Source organism: Seriola dumerili, unplaced genomic scaffold, assembly GCF_002260705.1.
Source record: "Seriola dumerili isolate Sdu_G_001 unplaced genomic scaffold, Sdu_1.0 BDQW01000449.1, whole genome shotgun sequence".
NCBI lineage: Eukaryota > Metazoa > Chordata > Actinopteri > Carangiformes > Carangidae > Seriola > Seriola dumerili.
The window spans coordinates 7,577,393-7,592,036 of NW_019174704.1; the positions used below are offsets into that span (position 1 = coordinate 7,577,393).

Genomic DNA, 14,644 nt, shown 5'->3' on the forward strand with positions numbered 1-14,644 from the left:
GATATGCTGGAGCTGGACTAATAGGTTTTGTAGCAGACATTTCCACTTGTCATTGCAGAACAAGCACAGGGGAAACTAATGGCAATAATGAAGGCTCTAAAATATGCCAGGCCACTGAACCAGCATTCATAATACCAGAGCCCTTGAAATGGAATCCAACCATTATTCATGCCTGAGTGTCTGTTATGGTCCAATGTGGCACAAGTATTCATATAAAGGGAAATATTAGGGGGATCATAGTGACCTGTGTGAACCTGTAGCAAGCCAATTGCAAAACTGCCCCAGAGACTAAAAACTTCATGTTCACTTCATGTCAATAGTTGCATATAATTAGATTAATTGCTATAGGAACTAGTAACATTAGGGAAAGAATATCAACTATTTGGAGTTCTGCATCATTAGCTAATCTTGTGGTTCTTGCCTTTTGGTGGGGCCCTGTGTCAAAATAATGGCTGTACATTGCAGTGAGTTTATATTCAGCTCACATTGTGCATATTCCTAAATAAAATGGAACTGTGCTTAATCAAATTACCTGCAACTGCAGTGACAGGGTACATAATGTAGATGGCAGGAGACATACACACATACATACACACAAAGGTGGTGCAACTATCAATCCAAGAATCAAACTTTATTTGTATGTAAGATAGTGTAAAAAGTGAAACCGAGTCAATTATTTTGTCAGTCATTTACCATTCCTTATCCGCAGTTGGCTGTAAGTCCCGCGACAATTTCCCAAGCTACTGTTACCCCGGAAACCAAGCTAAACAACGGCTGCTCTGTGTTTTTAGCTAATTTTGTCACTGAACTTTACCTTGAGTTTTTAAGATAGTTATAAGCATTTAATTCCACAATGGTTAAGGATTACTACGAGACGCTGGAAATAAACAGAAATGCAACAGACGCAGAAATAAAAAAGGCGTAGGTCTTGTTAAACTACCAACCGTTAAGTTTCTCGTTAAGTTCCTCTCACAAATGTTCAATAACTGGTTTGTGTTTGTTGTCACAATTTTTCCTCTTATTTCCCCAGATATCGACGTCTTGCGTTGAAGTTTCACCCGAGCAGCAACAGAGAACCTGGATGCACCGACAAGTTCAGTCAGTTGGGTGAAGCATACGATGTATTGAGCGACCGTAAGTATCAGGAATAGGGAAACTGAAATTGGTTTCGCCATGAATATTCTAGATTATTTATTACGTTAGTACAACCCATCACGTAGACTATACTGTATATTTTACTATAATACCAACTCTGTTGTTAAGGGGCGACTGGTGTAGGGTTATTTGCAACATGTGTACCTCCGTGCAACCTGTAGTATTCATGAAGAAAGGATATTATTGCGGCAAAAATTAATTAATTCAATGAGGTTAAAGATAGACACACAACTAAAATAGGATAAAACACAATAAAAATATATGTGAGAATAATAGAGTCCTTATATTTTATTTTCAGCTTGTTTATCTGTAATTAATGTCACCGATTCCCTACCTATCTGTTCTTATGTCTGAAGATTAAAAAAATATTATAATACAAAACATTATACTTAATGTATCATGATTCTACAGCTGAAGATGGGGTGGAAAGTGCTGATAGGAAAGCTTATTCTATTAATATGTGATCGACACAGACCAAAGTCTGTATAATTAAAGCTACTGTAAACTACAATAAAAGTGTTCAGGGCAATTATGTAAATCTATCTTTCTACCTTTTACCACAATATCAGTACCATTTTACTAATACTAGTATTTTAACTGTATTTGTTTAGTAGTTTGGGTTGATAACGATATCTATTTTCTTTGTAACAGCTCAAAAAAAGGCAACCTATGACAAGTTTGGTGAGGAGGGACTAAAAGGTGGTATCCCACCCGAGTTTGGCAGGGATGGGGCTTGGTCATCTAAATATGTCTACCATGGGAATCCAGACAAAACATTCAGACAGTTTTTCGGAGGTGACAACCCATTTGCAGGTGAGAAAGACAGAGGCAAAGATCATTTAGTGAATGTGATTTTTCAAATTTCATAACAACTGCATTAATCATATTTTTTTCTAGACTTCTATACAAATGATGTACCTCTTCAGTTTGGTGGCCTGCAACCAGGAGTGGTGAAGACTCAAGATTCCCCAATAGAGAGAGATCTTCATTTGTCCCTGGATGATCTCTTCCATGGATGCACAAAAAAGATAAAAATATCTCGCAGGGTAAGAACATCTGTACGTGAGATAACTATCTTTTCTCATCCCAGTTTTTCACTGGCCAAATCATTCATACAGTTCATACAACAACAACTCGAGAGGTTTGAAATGACTTTGCATAAAAAAATATTTACATTGAATAAATCACACTGAAAGTGAAATACATGTATTATTTTTGCCTTATTTGTTCAACAGATTATGAATGAGGATGGATACACATCCAGTATCAAAGACAAGATCCTGTCTATAAATGTTAAGCCTGGATGGAAAGAAGGCACAAGGATAATTTTTTCCAAAGAGGGAGATCAGGTAAGAGCTATACATATTTTTTGTTGATATTTAAGACAGCTGTAGTAATTGTCACTAACAATTCAACCAGTCTGATGCCTGTAGCAATGTCTTAGGAGAGTGAACTCATCATTCTGTATGATGTTTTATTTTTATCCTGTTAAACCATTTATCTTATTTGCATGTGGTTATTTCAACAGTCTTATAGTTCATCATCAGTATGACTTTAATCAGATTGAAGAAGACCTATAGGCACTTAATCTGGTGTCAATGAAAAGCGACTTTTGTGCAGGGATTTATACAGTAATACTGTAAAAGGGATTTGACCTGTTGTTACTACTGGTCCTCCTACTCAACACTATCTTCCTCTGTGAGAGCAGTCAGAAAAAGCTGCTAACATGTGACTTGAAATGGTTTGTTGACATATGTTGTCATGGTTGAGGTTAGGATGAGTAATTCTGATTAGAACTAGGTAAAGTTTTGGTGATAGTCCCCACTGTGTCTTTATTTCCTTGCTTTATGCAAAATTTCTCTCAAGAATCTTTGTTAAGATCTGAGTTTTGGTTTGTGGCGCTGTCCCTGGTGCTTATTTACCCAATACTTCATTGTTTCATTATAGATAATCCAAGCTTTTAGTGTGCTATAAGCTTTAGAGGGAAGTCTAGCCAGTGACAAATATACCAATATGTATAATTATGGATGAGAAACACAAAATATATTCCTCAAACTGAAAAGTTTGGGTTCAAAGTACATGAAGAACATTTTTACTGACATTATAATAATGCAACATTGTGGAAATGTATATTAGATTATCATGAGCATAAAGAAAGTCAAAATAATAACACTTGTAGGCTTCTCTGTTGGAGAAGGGTAAATGCTTTGGATAATATTGGATCAATCATAAGAGAATTATTAACTTGCTTAATACTGAATAAATTTTTTATCATACATCTGAATGTATCATTTCATACTAGAATTTTAAATTTCATGCTTTTTTTTCTCTAAACCTATTGTAATTGTAAAAAATGGTGACCACAGAATGCAGTGGACAGTTTTGAAATGCTTATGTCAGAATGAGGTAAATATAGTAGAAAAATAAGGGTTTAATACTAACGGGTAGGTAATTAAGTAATTAAGTATTAAATTGTTCTGTTAATTTAACTGTTATACTTTCCACTGGATCTGCTTCAGTGTTACCAGTAGGTGGCCTCAGCAGATCCCACTCTAATATGAGCTCAAATTAGGGTCAATAAGATTCTGAGCTTGTAAGGTGATTTCACAAATAATTCCAAACTTTGTAGTTGTAAATCAACCTTTGTAAACCTGTGAAATAAATCTGTATGAGAAATTCAAGTTTGTGCATGTTTGAAAAGAGTATGTGTACAGATATATGTCATTTTTTCCTACAATTACAAATCATTTCTACACATCTAGTAATTGAATTTCATTTCATGCAGATTTATTTTATAGGTTTACAAAGGTTGAATTACAACTACAAACTTTGTTTTGACCCTATGTTGAGCTCTTTCTCTGAGTAGATCTTTGTCAAGTAGCTCAGATGTGGTTATATGATTGTCGTCAAATACGCTTTTTGTGTAATGATCTGATTAGTTCTAGTCAAAAGAAAATATGTGCATAGCTATTCTTTATCAAACTATACATAGGAACACGTTATTACTAAGCTGTCTCTTAGCGAAAGGGCCTGACTATAATGTAATCATCTTAATGTATTTTATTTTTAGGGACCAAACAGCATCCCTGCAGATATTGTGTTCATAGTGCGACAGAAGAGTCATCCTATGTTCGTAAGACAACTCAATGACCTGATCTACAAGGCCCAGATCTCTCTGGAGATGGTGAGTCACGTTAAAGAGGATTTCAAACTTAAAGATTTAGATTAAGCAGAATAACCACTGAAGTAAAAAACTTTACCACAGGCCTTGACTGGCTTCTCTGTGGATGTGGAGACACTAGATGGCAGGCTACTCAATATTCCCATCAGTGACCTTGTGCAGTAAGTGATTTCCTATATTGGGGCAAAAGTGGAATAACAAATAACATTCATGTGTAATACTGTATTTTGTTTTAATATTTTGACATTAATCTCAGATACTCTAAAAGATGAATGAATAATTGTAACAGGGAGAGATTATCATAAGAAATTCAGACTCTTTATATCACCTGTACAGTTAAAGAGGGACATTTCTAGAAGGATATGTTTTGTTATGGCTCATGCTTCATCTGCATCAGTTACCATTTTCCTGTCTCTGATTTGTTTGTCATCAGCCCTACGTACAAAAAAGTGGTGACGGGAGAGGGAATGCCGCTGTCCCAGGATGCTTCACAGAGAGGAAATCTCATCATTACTTTTGATATCCAGTTCCCCGACAAGCTCTCGGCTGAGAGAAAGCATCTGATCAAACAAGCTCTAAAATAAATGTCACAGCAGTGAATATTGATCACATTTTAATACATGTGTTGCTAAACTATTAAATGTATGTAATTGTCAGTTTAAACACAATTTGTATAACTTTGATAATTTGAGTTGAAATATATACTAGGAGGCAACAAAAAGTAAAGAAATGTGTAAACAACATCGCTGTGCTATCACATCAGCCCTCTGCCAGCCAATAATGATTACAGTATAGTTGTGCAGTTGTGATTCGCTGCCGTCATGGCCCGTTTCAGCTGCTCATATGTTACAAACATCACCACGTTCCAGGAGCCCAGGCGTAAGAAAGATGGCATGAACCTCAAGACCAGAAAAACAGAAGAATAATGTGATTGATTGCCATCCATGTTCATATTAATAGCTGTCATTTTGTTTACAGTCATTGATCTCCTCACCTTCCTCTATAAATGTTTAATTTACGTCCTCATTAACCATTAAAATTTTATCGATGTAGTGTATGCTTACCCTTTATAAAAGGCAAGCAGTCCTTCTTTGGTCATCATTGCAGAGGCACAGTTGAGGACACTGCTGTACTGGCCAAAAGCAGAGTTCATATATCTTGTCTTGACCACATCAACTGGAGAGGCAATGACTGTTGTGCATAACCCTGCACCAAAGGCTGACACAAAGTGGCAGGGCAGATTGTCTGTACAGTAAAGGCTGAAGGTTATGACTCCAGGAAGGAAAACACTCACGCTTTATTTCATGCCACTGGATCATGTTGGTGCAGCCATTGTTATACCTGTCAGGGGAGTGGACTGAAGAAGCGTGTCCTTGATGAAGTCATATGTCACCAGTTCTGTGCAATTGACAATTGCATTACGTGCAATGTTTGGAGCTGTACCTGTATGACAGAGTAATATAAGTACATTAAAACCTTTATCACAAGAAATTTTAGGATAACCTTCAAAACCTACAGAACCATTTTAAGCTCAAGCTACCTTTCCATAGACCACGAATGCCTTCCTCCTTAGCAATGGTCTTGTAAGCATGAATGGTGCTACAGTAGCGTCTGGCGTGCCCAGAGGACCTGGCCTGTGCCTGGAAGCGGACTTTAACCACATCTGTGGGCTGAGCAAAAGCAACCGCCATGGCACCTGTGGTACATCCCGCAAGCAGCCGACTGCCGATGCCTACATCTGAACCACAGAGGAGGGAGGTGATTAGTGCAGAACGCCCTCAACTAGACTAATAGTTATAATACATGAATGGATACTCACGATCAGAGCCTTTAGCGTAGAACTGTTTTACAGAGTCGTAGAGACCAATGCGGACAGAGGCAAAGCTCATCTGCCTCTGGAGCCCTGCCACCAGTCCACTGTAAAGACTCTTTGGCCCCTCTGTACGCACCATGGTGGTGATGGTGCCAAACACTCCTTGATACTTCACTGCAAACCCTTTCCCTGCAGCTGCTGAGGCTCTGGCCTCCCCTTGGATCTGTGCAGGATAAAAGATAATGGAGGACTTCAATATACGTTAAGCAGCTTTTTCAGTTTTTTAAGCACTAAGAAATGCATTTATCAAATTTATATTTTACCTACACTATATTCAAATATAATATGTGCACATGCAAAATATGAATTAGATGTTTTGATGGGAAGTTAACTTCGCAAAAAGCTTCTTTTTTTTTTTACCTGCAGTCGCACTTTGGCTGTGTCCAGGGGAAAGGTAAGCAGGTCAGCAATACAGGCTGAAGTTCCTGCTCCTACAAATTTAACAGCTTCTGATGGGGGCACATATGCAGGTCCAAATCCAACCATTTTCCAGGATTATTTTGATCAATGTAAGGATTGAAGTATGGCTGATTAATGTGGATTGGAGCTCCTCCTTAATCTGAAAACATAGACCCAGAACACAAGCTGGTACATTAGAATCACAAAATGCCACACTATAGAACATTTTTTATTTAGGAGTTTGTTTGGTTTTTTTTTTTGGTTTTTTCTATGTCTCTGAATCTGTACACTATGATACCTATGGGCGGTTCATGTAACACCCCCATTAAGCAAAAGGAGAGTTTTTACTGATGCTAAACAAAAAACAGCTGTTCAGTACATTCTGTTCAGACAGGAAAGGTTTGCATCAGCGGAAAAACAAAGCCCTTGCAAATTCAACAGCACAAAAAAATGATTTCTCTCATTTAATTCCAAATCGTCACACTGAAGTCTGAACTTTGGCTAGTTCTTACCTTTTTGCATGCGTTTTCAGACAGAAACTAGAGATCAGGATTCTCTAAAGGTGTCCCTCTGGCTGAACTTTGTCCCAGCTATGAATTGGTTTCCTTGTTTTTCCATAGAAGACTTTTCAAAAGTAATGAGCTTTAAAATCATACTCCAAATCCTGGGAAAACAGAAATAAAAAATAACAACATAGTAATGTAACAAAGTAATGGTAAAAATTCCAATTTTCCAGAAAGAAAACAATTTTAAAGATTTTGATTGTACTGTGATTTGATTTGTGGAAGTGAAACTGCCTGGTAAAAAGTGAGAGCACCCAAATGAATTGCTGACTCTGAGCCGATGAATGGACAGGATGCAGTGGTGTGTTGAAGAGAGCTGCCTCTTTAAATATTGCCATGATGCTGTTACATCACGGCATGGCATGTGTTGCTGGTAGGGCCCCACCCCCAGTGTATCTTTATGGGCTGCCTGCTGATCCCATGAGTAGACTGTAAATCTGTCTGTGTGACAAACAGCCTGTGGCTGTATTTGTCTGCTTCCTCTTTGTCTTCCTTCATAATCAAGCTTCCTCTGTATTGTGTCCTCAGACCAACAACACATAACAACAAACATTAAAAACCACCGTTGTGATGTACATGCTGAATATATTGAGAGTTGAGTATTTTGTGAAAATAAAATGTTGCATTACAAAATTGGACTTTCTAGGACTGCACTTATATAGTGTTTTTCTAGTCTTAGAGACCACTCAAAGTCATTTACAATACATGCTACATTCACACACATATTCATGCATCATACCCATACACTGAGGGATAACTTGGGGTTCAGTAGCTTGCCCAAGGACACTTCAACTCACAGACTGGAGGAGCCGGGCATCAAACCACCAACCCCTCAGATTTGGGGATGACCTGCTCGACCTTCTGAGCCACATGCAGAGTTAAGTGCTGAGTCATGGTGAAAATACAAGAACACAAAGTACACTGAACGCCAAATCAGATCTGCATGTTCAGACCCATTAACATCTTGCCACAGCTTTTTGTTAAAATTTGTCCCATGGCCTGTTGTTCCTGCACTCATTCATGAAGTACTACACTGAAAAGTAATTTTGAAAATAAATTTACAAACTGAATTGTATTGTAGATGTGAATAGTTGTGTATGAACGCAACCATGTATCCTTGATAGGGCCCTGTAAAGCAATGTGGTATTATTAGTTTAGAGGTTGGCTACATTGTACAAACATCGTCTTATCATATAAAATACTTGTAAACCGCAATGTCATAAATGAATGCTTGGGAACATGTTGTCCTACATCATGTGCAGCTGTATTAAGGCCATGTAACTCTATACATCTGACTGACCCAAGTATAATACCAAGCATCAGGAGCAGGCAATTCTGGAAATATTCCAGGACCAATGAATATTCAAAGGCCCATTGCTAACAGAAAACCTTGCTTTCTTTCTGTCAGTTAAAGTTAACTCACAGTTCTGCTCTCAGGGCACCAGCTGCTGAGATGTTCAGATGAGTGTATTTATATCAGCCAGTGTTTTCCCTTGTGAACACCTTTTCTCTATTCTTAAAGTAGCCACTGATTTTTCTTTTTCGACTGATATGTCAAAGAAGATGGCGCCATATGTCTGATAGGAGGAAATAAGTCTAACTGTACTGGTTCAATGGGACCAAGTGGGACCCTCATCTTACATTAATCATCAAATTGTAAGTAAGAATTAAATCCAGTTTTAAGTGTCACATTTGCCTTTGAGATGATATATAATACTGATTTCTGATTCACAAAGAAATGTAAATACGGGGCGTCGACTGGCGTAGTGGTCTAAGCAGGCGCCTCATGTGTAGAGGCTACAGTCCTCGCTGCAGTTGGCCCCGGTTCAAGTCCCGCATCGGACGGCCCTTTGCTGCATGTCATTCCCCCTCTCTCTGTCTCCTCATTTCCGGTCTCTCTACTGTGCTATCAAATAAAGGCATAAAACAATTTAAAAAAAAACCCAAAAAATATACTAAAAAAAAAGAAATGTAAATACTGAGCACTGTCCCGCTTAAATCCCAAGATGCTCCACTTTCCGTGAACAACTTTCACCACTTTATCAAGCAGCCTGATATATTTCTATTTCACCCCACTTTTTCCCCTCTATTTAATCCCCCTATTTAAACTGTAAAAGATAGATAAATAAAAGATAGAGTTTAGATTTTAAAAAGTGGCATTTTATTAATTCATTTTAGCATTATTTATCATTGTCTACAACATCTTCCATTCTATTCATATGAATTATTGACCAGCAATAAATCATGCTATTTACAATAAGCAGCACATACTGTAGATAAACCTATAAAAACCCTGACCACATGCACCACAAATAATGGTAAACATTGTAAACGATCTACAATACAGAAGATAAAGTAAAGGACATAAAGTGATCACAGTTTAGGTCTGTGGTGCCAGATTCAGTCTGTCCATTGCTTTCATGGAAAATCTTCCCTAACCTGCCTGTAACATTATTCATACGAGCTTCCAGTTCCTTCTTGTAAACATGAAAATCCACCTTCAAAGTGAACAGCCAGCTGAACAAGGCTTCAGTATCTATGTGAAAACAAGATCAACCATATCCTCATGGAATTAGCCTTTCACATCCATCTTCTACACCTGAATAAATATTTTTTGTAATGGAGGCGCTCACCATTACAATGCACAGTGTCTTTAAACTTGAATCATTAAATCATTCTGGTATTATAACAATGCCCACAGAGTCACCCAATCACATGAAGTCCATCTCTGAGCCACGTCCGTGATCTGACTATGTGACCCCGAAATCATTTGAAGCTCTGTTGCACCTCCACTTGGACCTCTCCTTTTCCAAATACAAGTCACCACTGCATCATGGTGAAGGCAAGTCCATTGCGTCTGGCGAGCGGAGATCAAAATGGAGACTCCCAGTACTGTTGTGCCCTGGTCATACCCCGTTTAATTTGTTCATATGTCACAAACATCACAATGTTCCAGGACCCCAGTCGCAAGAAAGAAGGCATGAACCTAAAGGAGACAAATGAAAGAAAAGTAATCAAGTGTGCCAAACAGGTTTTTTTAATCTTGTGTGGTTCACTGTTGTGTTAGCGTATGTTTACCCTTTATAGAACGCTGAGTGTCCTTCATTTGTCAGCATGGTGAGGGCACAGTTGATCGCACTGCTGTACTGACCAGCACTTGAATTCATGAACCGTGTTTTTACTACATCCACAGGAGAAGCCACAACTGTTGTGCAGAAGCCTGCACCAAAGGCTGCTGTGAAGTGGCACGGCAGGTTGTCTGCACGGGAACAGAAGCAAAGTCACACTCTTCACATTCATTTTGTCATTTGAAATTGTATGTGTGAGAAGTTGTAGTACTGCATTTTCTACAGTAATTTGTTTTGGGGTATTTTTGGCCTCACCTGTCATTAGGTCATACTTCAGGATGAGTTCTTTGATCATGTCATAGGTCACCAGCTCTGCACAGTTTACGATGGCATTACGGGTGATGTTGGGCATGCAGCCTGGAAGAAAGCAGAGGATGGTTTAACAACCAGTGGAAGCAATTTTCATGGTAAGTTAATACGATGCAATTATTTGTATTTGAAGTAAAAATGGCAAGTACCTTTCCAAAGGCCCCTTAATCCCTCATCTCGTGCAATCGTCCTGTAGGCATCCAGAGTGCCGTTGTATCTCCTCCCACCATCAGCGAGTCGTACCTGGGCTTGGAAACGCACCTTCACCACATCTGTTGGTTGTGCAAAAGCTACAGCCATGGCTCCTGTGGTGCAGCCCGCCATGAGCCGAGTAATAATCCCAGCACCTGTGAACAAAGTTTGTGTCAGTCACAATGAAGCAGCAGGAGAGAAACAACCTTGTTCATATAACACAGGGATACTAAGTTATGAAACGCACTCTCGGTGCCTCGTGTGTAGAATTGCTTCATGGAGTCATAAAGACCGATTCGAACAGAGGCGAAGCTCATCTGCCTCTGGAGTCCTGCCACCAGTCCATTGTAAAGACTCCTGGGCCCCTCTGTGCGCACCATGGTGGTGATGGTGCCAAACACTCCACGATACTTCATTGTGCTGGCCCCTTCAGTTTTAACAGCCTCCCCCTGAATCTGGGAAATAGGATGACATCCAAAACTTGTTAGCAACAGGTTAAAAACACAGATATTTGGAACAAAATTTAAAGTCAAAATGTGTAAAGCCTTCATAAACTCTGTGAATCTAACCTGTAGTCTGACTTTGGCAGTATCCAGTGGAAAGGTGACGAGGTCAGCAATGCAGGCCGCAGTGCCTGCTCCAAAGAACTTCACTGCGGCAGAGGGCACCATGTCTTTGGGTTTCGTGCCAACCATTTCTACACCTGCTTTAATGACACAAATGGAAAAATTTGCTCTAAATGGTATTTACCCTGGACCTCTGTGTGCGTCACACGTCATACGCTAAACACACCAATAAAAAATCATTACTCAGCTCAGCAAGACACACAGAATATAACTCTTCATATCTCCTCACATTTAATCACTTTTGTTTGTTCTGATTATAACATCTAACTGTGGAAAAATCTCAGAGTACAAGTAATATTTTGTGCATTGGGTGTATTAGTACTATTTTAAGTGTTCATGCTAAAACATTGTGCATACCTGTAAAAGAAGAGTTTCAAGTTTTCTCGAGAAGAACACTAGTGTTTCGAAATGGTTCTGTTGTGGAAATGCCTTTGGCCATAAACTCTATTTGAAGTGAGCCAGCCAGCATACCACCACTCACTGAAAAAAAACAAAAAAACAAGCATTTAGTTATCACTAACATGTGATCCAAGAAGAATTTCACATGTTGGTTTCAAGTAAAGTATGTCATCAATGTTTTTTATCATTATGTCTGATTAATACATCATACCTCACAGATACAGGTGATACACATGCAAAAATATGGATTTTAAACAAATATTTAATATGACAAATATTTATTGTTAAAAATACAAATGTCTATTTAAATATCACGTAACATAAGTGGAGTCTGAACCCATGAAAAGTTGCATGATTCCTTTTTAAAGATCACTGTTAGTTTACCTGAAATGTTTTAAAGGGATAATCCAGCACAGTGCAAGGAATATAGAATCCTAGTAGTAGTAAGTCCCTTTAGTGTCTTCAAGTCATGCTGTGTGCTCACTGTTTCAGTGACGAAGAAGCTCCTGAATTTATAGGCACCTTTGGCACATGACTACTGGGCAGCCTGACAAGCTGCACACACCTGTTATGTGAATCTCATGTTTACCAGAGTCTGTGAGACGCAGACAGATATTTGAGCACTTGTTGATCTGCTCCTATAACAGTCTCATCATGGGGGTGTGCTCCTGACTCATACTCTATGAGCACATACAGTATTAACATTTAGAACAGGTCAATTGTTTCATTGCTAATTTCACAGTTAATTTTACTGGCTGACAATATGAATATATCATGAATATGTGCAGTTCAAGCTCCAGGGCATAAAATTTCAACTTTGACGTATGCAGATATCAGCTCATATAACAACACTCACATCATAAGCAGACCTCATGTTTCTATTGGTTGATACTGCAGGCCTATATGTGGCCAATCAGAGGCTTGTCAGGATTCTCTAAATCTTTTCATGGGGCATTTGACTGGCTGACAAGAGCTCTGTAGTGGATGACATTTGCTCTACATCCTTGAAGTGTTAGAGCCCCTGCCCCATACCAAATGCAAAACTAGTTTCGGAGCTTTAGGAATTCCCTCATCCCTCCTCCCTGCAAGTAATAAAGTCACAAAATGTTCTAGACTAAGGAACCGCCATGCTTCTCAGCCAATCCACTCAATGAACGAGGGTGGGTGGATACACATAGCATCTGTATGCAATCATTCAGCCATTAGCATCTGTTCAAGCAAACTAGCAACACCCAAAGAAGGGACTGGGATTGGGTGCTGAATAGAAAGTGTTAGAGGAGGGAGACACAAGTGTTGGAGTTCTGGAGTGTGCATGCCTCTGTGCATGTGACTTTCCATTGCAGCTCCAGGTCGTGGCCCCAGCAAGCTTACGTCAATTCACGCGGTTGACCATGCAAAACTGTGTCCACTATGTTTCCCAAAAATGGAATCCTCTTCATGTAGCACCAGTATTTCTCCTATATACTTCTGCGTTTCCTGTTTGTCTTTGTGTGTCTCTGAGTACTTTGCAGACATTACTGTAGAAAGTTATTGATTTCATATTACATGTGTTAAGTTCCCCCCTGAGTTCGTTATTGTAAACAAGGCTGAGGAGTGCCTTGTTTACAAAAGACCTGAAAATGGTCTGCACCTTTGACCTATGACATATTTTCCACAATTTACAGGATTTCACATTTCCAGATACTAAAGTGGCCATAAATCGAAATTGAAATTGACCTTGTGTGTGAAGTTTTAGTGTGTCCATTTCATCTTTTAATATTTGATAATAATTTAATCACATGTAAATATTTTGGTGATATTTGGTGATATATATATCATATCATATATATCAAACTGCTCACAGTGTATATGTGTTACTGGTGTTGAAGAGATTAAAGGCAATAATACATTTAAATTCTGTTTCTGCTGCAATTAAAAGTTTAGATTTGTGCATTTTCTGAAAAAAAAAAAAAAAAGAGAGAGGCTGCTTTCACCAACTGCTTTCTTTGACCAGTGCTAAAAACAGGTTCTTCAGAACACAGCGTGAGTAACCTTTTAGCACGCAGACAGACCAGTAAACAACTCACTGGACCAGCTTCAACCAGTCTGCAGTGACCTCCCCTACAGACCATGAAAATGGAACTGAGCCGGCAGCCCCTTGTCACCACTGTGTTCTCCTGCACTTTCAATACCACGAACCTCGTATCAGCTAATCTCCATTACACTATAAATAAAGACTATTATGTTATAAATAAAGTCAGCCACTGCGTCACCTAAAGGTTAGTAGAGCACAGTACAGCTGTATAGCCCACCATGCCTTTGTGAACCACTGTCTTAACTAATTATTTGGTAAGAGAGGAAGGAAAACAAAGCAACTTTCATACTGAGATTTTATTTTTTTTATTTTGTTGATTGATTTTTTGAAAATGTGTTCTAAATATCAAATCTGAGCCATTTGTACCTGACTCAAGCTTTTATGGCCTTGCTTGTCATAAGTTTTTGGAATTCATTTTTGACATACGTATTTCACAGCGCACATGAAGAGATACTGTATTTCACTGGGACAACACATGAACCCACATACCAGGAATGACTCAGTTGTTTGTAATTTGGCTGGTCATGTTTTACCATACAACAGCAAGTAGCAGAGTCTGACATACATCCAGTATGTCAGAATGGTCAAAACAGGGTGAGCATAAGGATATAGCTGGCTGAGGACATAAATGGGCCTATAAAATAAGGCTACACCAAGAGACAAGCAATATATAAGGACATTAAACTCAGTGAATATATACCCAAACTAAATCATAATAAAATGTTATTATCATATATTATAATAT

General features: G+C 38.6%; 3 protein-coding genes across 8 annotated transcripts; 1 reads left to right on the forward strand and 2 right to left on the reverse strand.

Annotated features, from left to right (window-relative positions):
• Positions 1–768: 768 nt before the first annotated feature.
• On the forward strand, positions 769–4,946 carry dnajb13 (DnaJ heat shock protein family (Hsp40) member B13). 2 transcript variants are annotated; one of them, XM_022762349.1, is made up of 8 exons: positions 769–921; positions 1,031–1,134; positions 1,807–1,968; positions 2,053–2,213; positions 2,391–2,504; positions 4,226–4,339; positions 4,421–4,497; positions 4,770–4,946. In XM_022762349.1, exons 1-8 carry the CDS (start codon positions 854–856, stop codon positions 4,918–4,920), a joined length of 951 nt encoding a protein of 316 aa, XP_022618070.1. In that variant the 5' UTR covers positions 769–853; the 3' UTR covers positions 4,921–4,946. The 2 variants fall into 2 exon arrangements, with proteins under 2 accessions (XP_022618070.1, XP_022618071.1); XM_022762350.1 differs by having other exon boundaries at positions 2,053–2,201.
• On the reverse strand, positions 4,937–7,525 carry LOC111234334 (mitochondrial uncoupling protein 2-like). 4 transcript variants are annotated; one of them, XM_022762351.1, is made up of 8 exons: positions 7,426–7,525; positions 7,121–7,272; positions 6,570–6,768; positions 6,156–6,372; positions 5,877–6,074; positions 5,678–5,779; positions 5,401–5,581; positions 4,937–5,235 (listed from the first exon to the last, which is right to left on the reverse strand). In XM_022762351.1, the coding sequence occupies exons 3-8, from the start codon at positions 6,693–6,695 to the stop codon at positions 5,121–5,123; spliced, it is 939 nt and encodes a 312-aa protein (XP_022618072.1). In that variant the 5' UTR covers positions 6,696–6,768; positions 7,121–7,272; positions 7,426–7,525; the 3' UTR covers positions 4,937–5,120. The 4 variants fall into 4 exon arrangements, with proteins under 4 accessions (XP_022618072.1, XP_022618074.1, XP_022618073.1 ...); XM_022762353.1 differs by lacking the exon at positions 7,426–7,525 and adding an exon at positions 7,377–7,395; XM_022762352.1 differs by having other exon boundaries at positions 7,121–7,469.
• Positions 7,526–9,330: 1,805 nt separating this feature from the next.
• Positions 9,331–12,371, reverse strand: LOC111234359 (mitochondrial uncoupling protein 2-like). Of its 2 annotated transcripts, none has more exons than XM_022762399.1 (8): positions 12,210–12,371; positions 11,784–11,906; positions 11,370–11,503; positions 11,048–11,255; positions 10,758–10,955; positions 10,555–10,656; positions 10,250–10,430; positions 9,331–10,157 (listed from the first exon to the last, which is right to left on the reverse strand). In XM_022762399.1, the coding sequence occupies exons 3-8, from the start codon at positions 11,493–11,495 to the stop codon at positions 10,043–10,045; spliced, it is 930 nt and encodes a 309-aa protein (XP_022618120.1). In that variant the 5' UTR covers positions 11,496–11,503; positions 11,784–11,906; positions 12,210–12,371; the 3' UTR covers positions 9,331–10,042. The 2 variants fall into 2 exon arrangements, with proteins under 2 accessions (XP_022618120.1, XP_022618119.1); XM_022762398.1 differs by having other exon boundaries at positions 11,370–11,506.
• Positions 12,372–14,644: the final 2,273 nt, after the last annotated feature.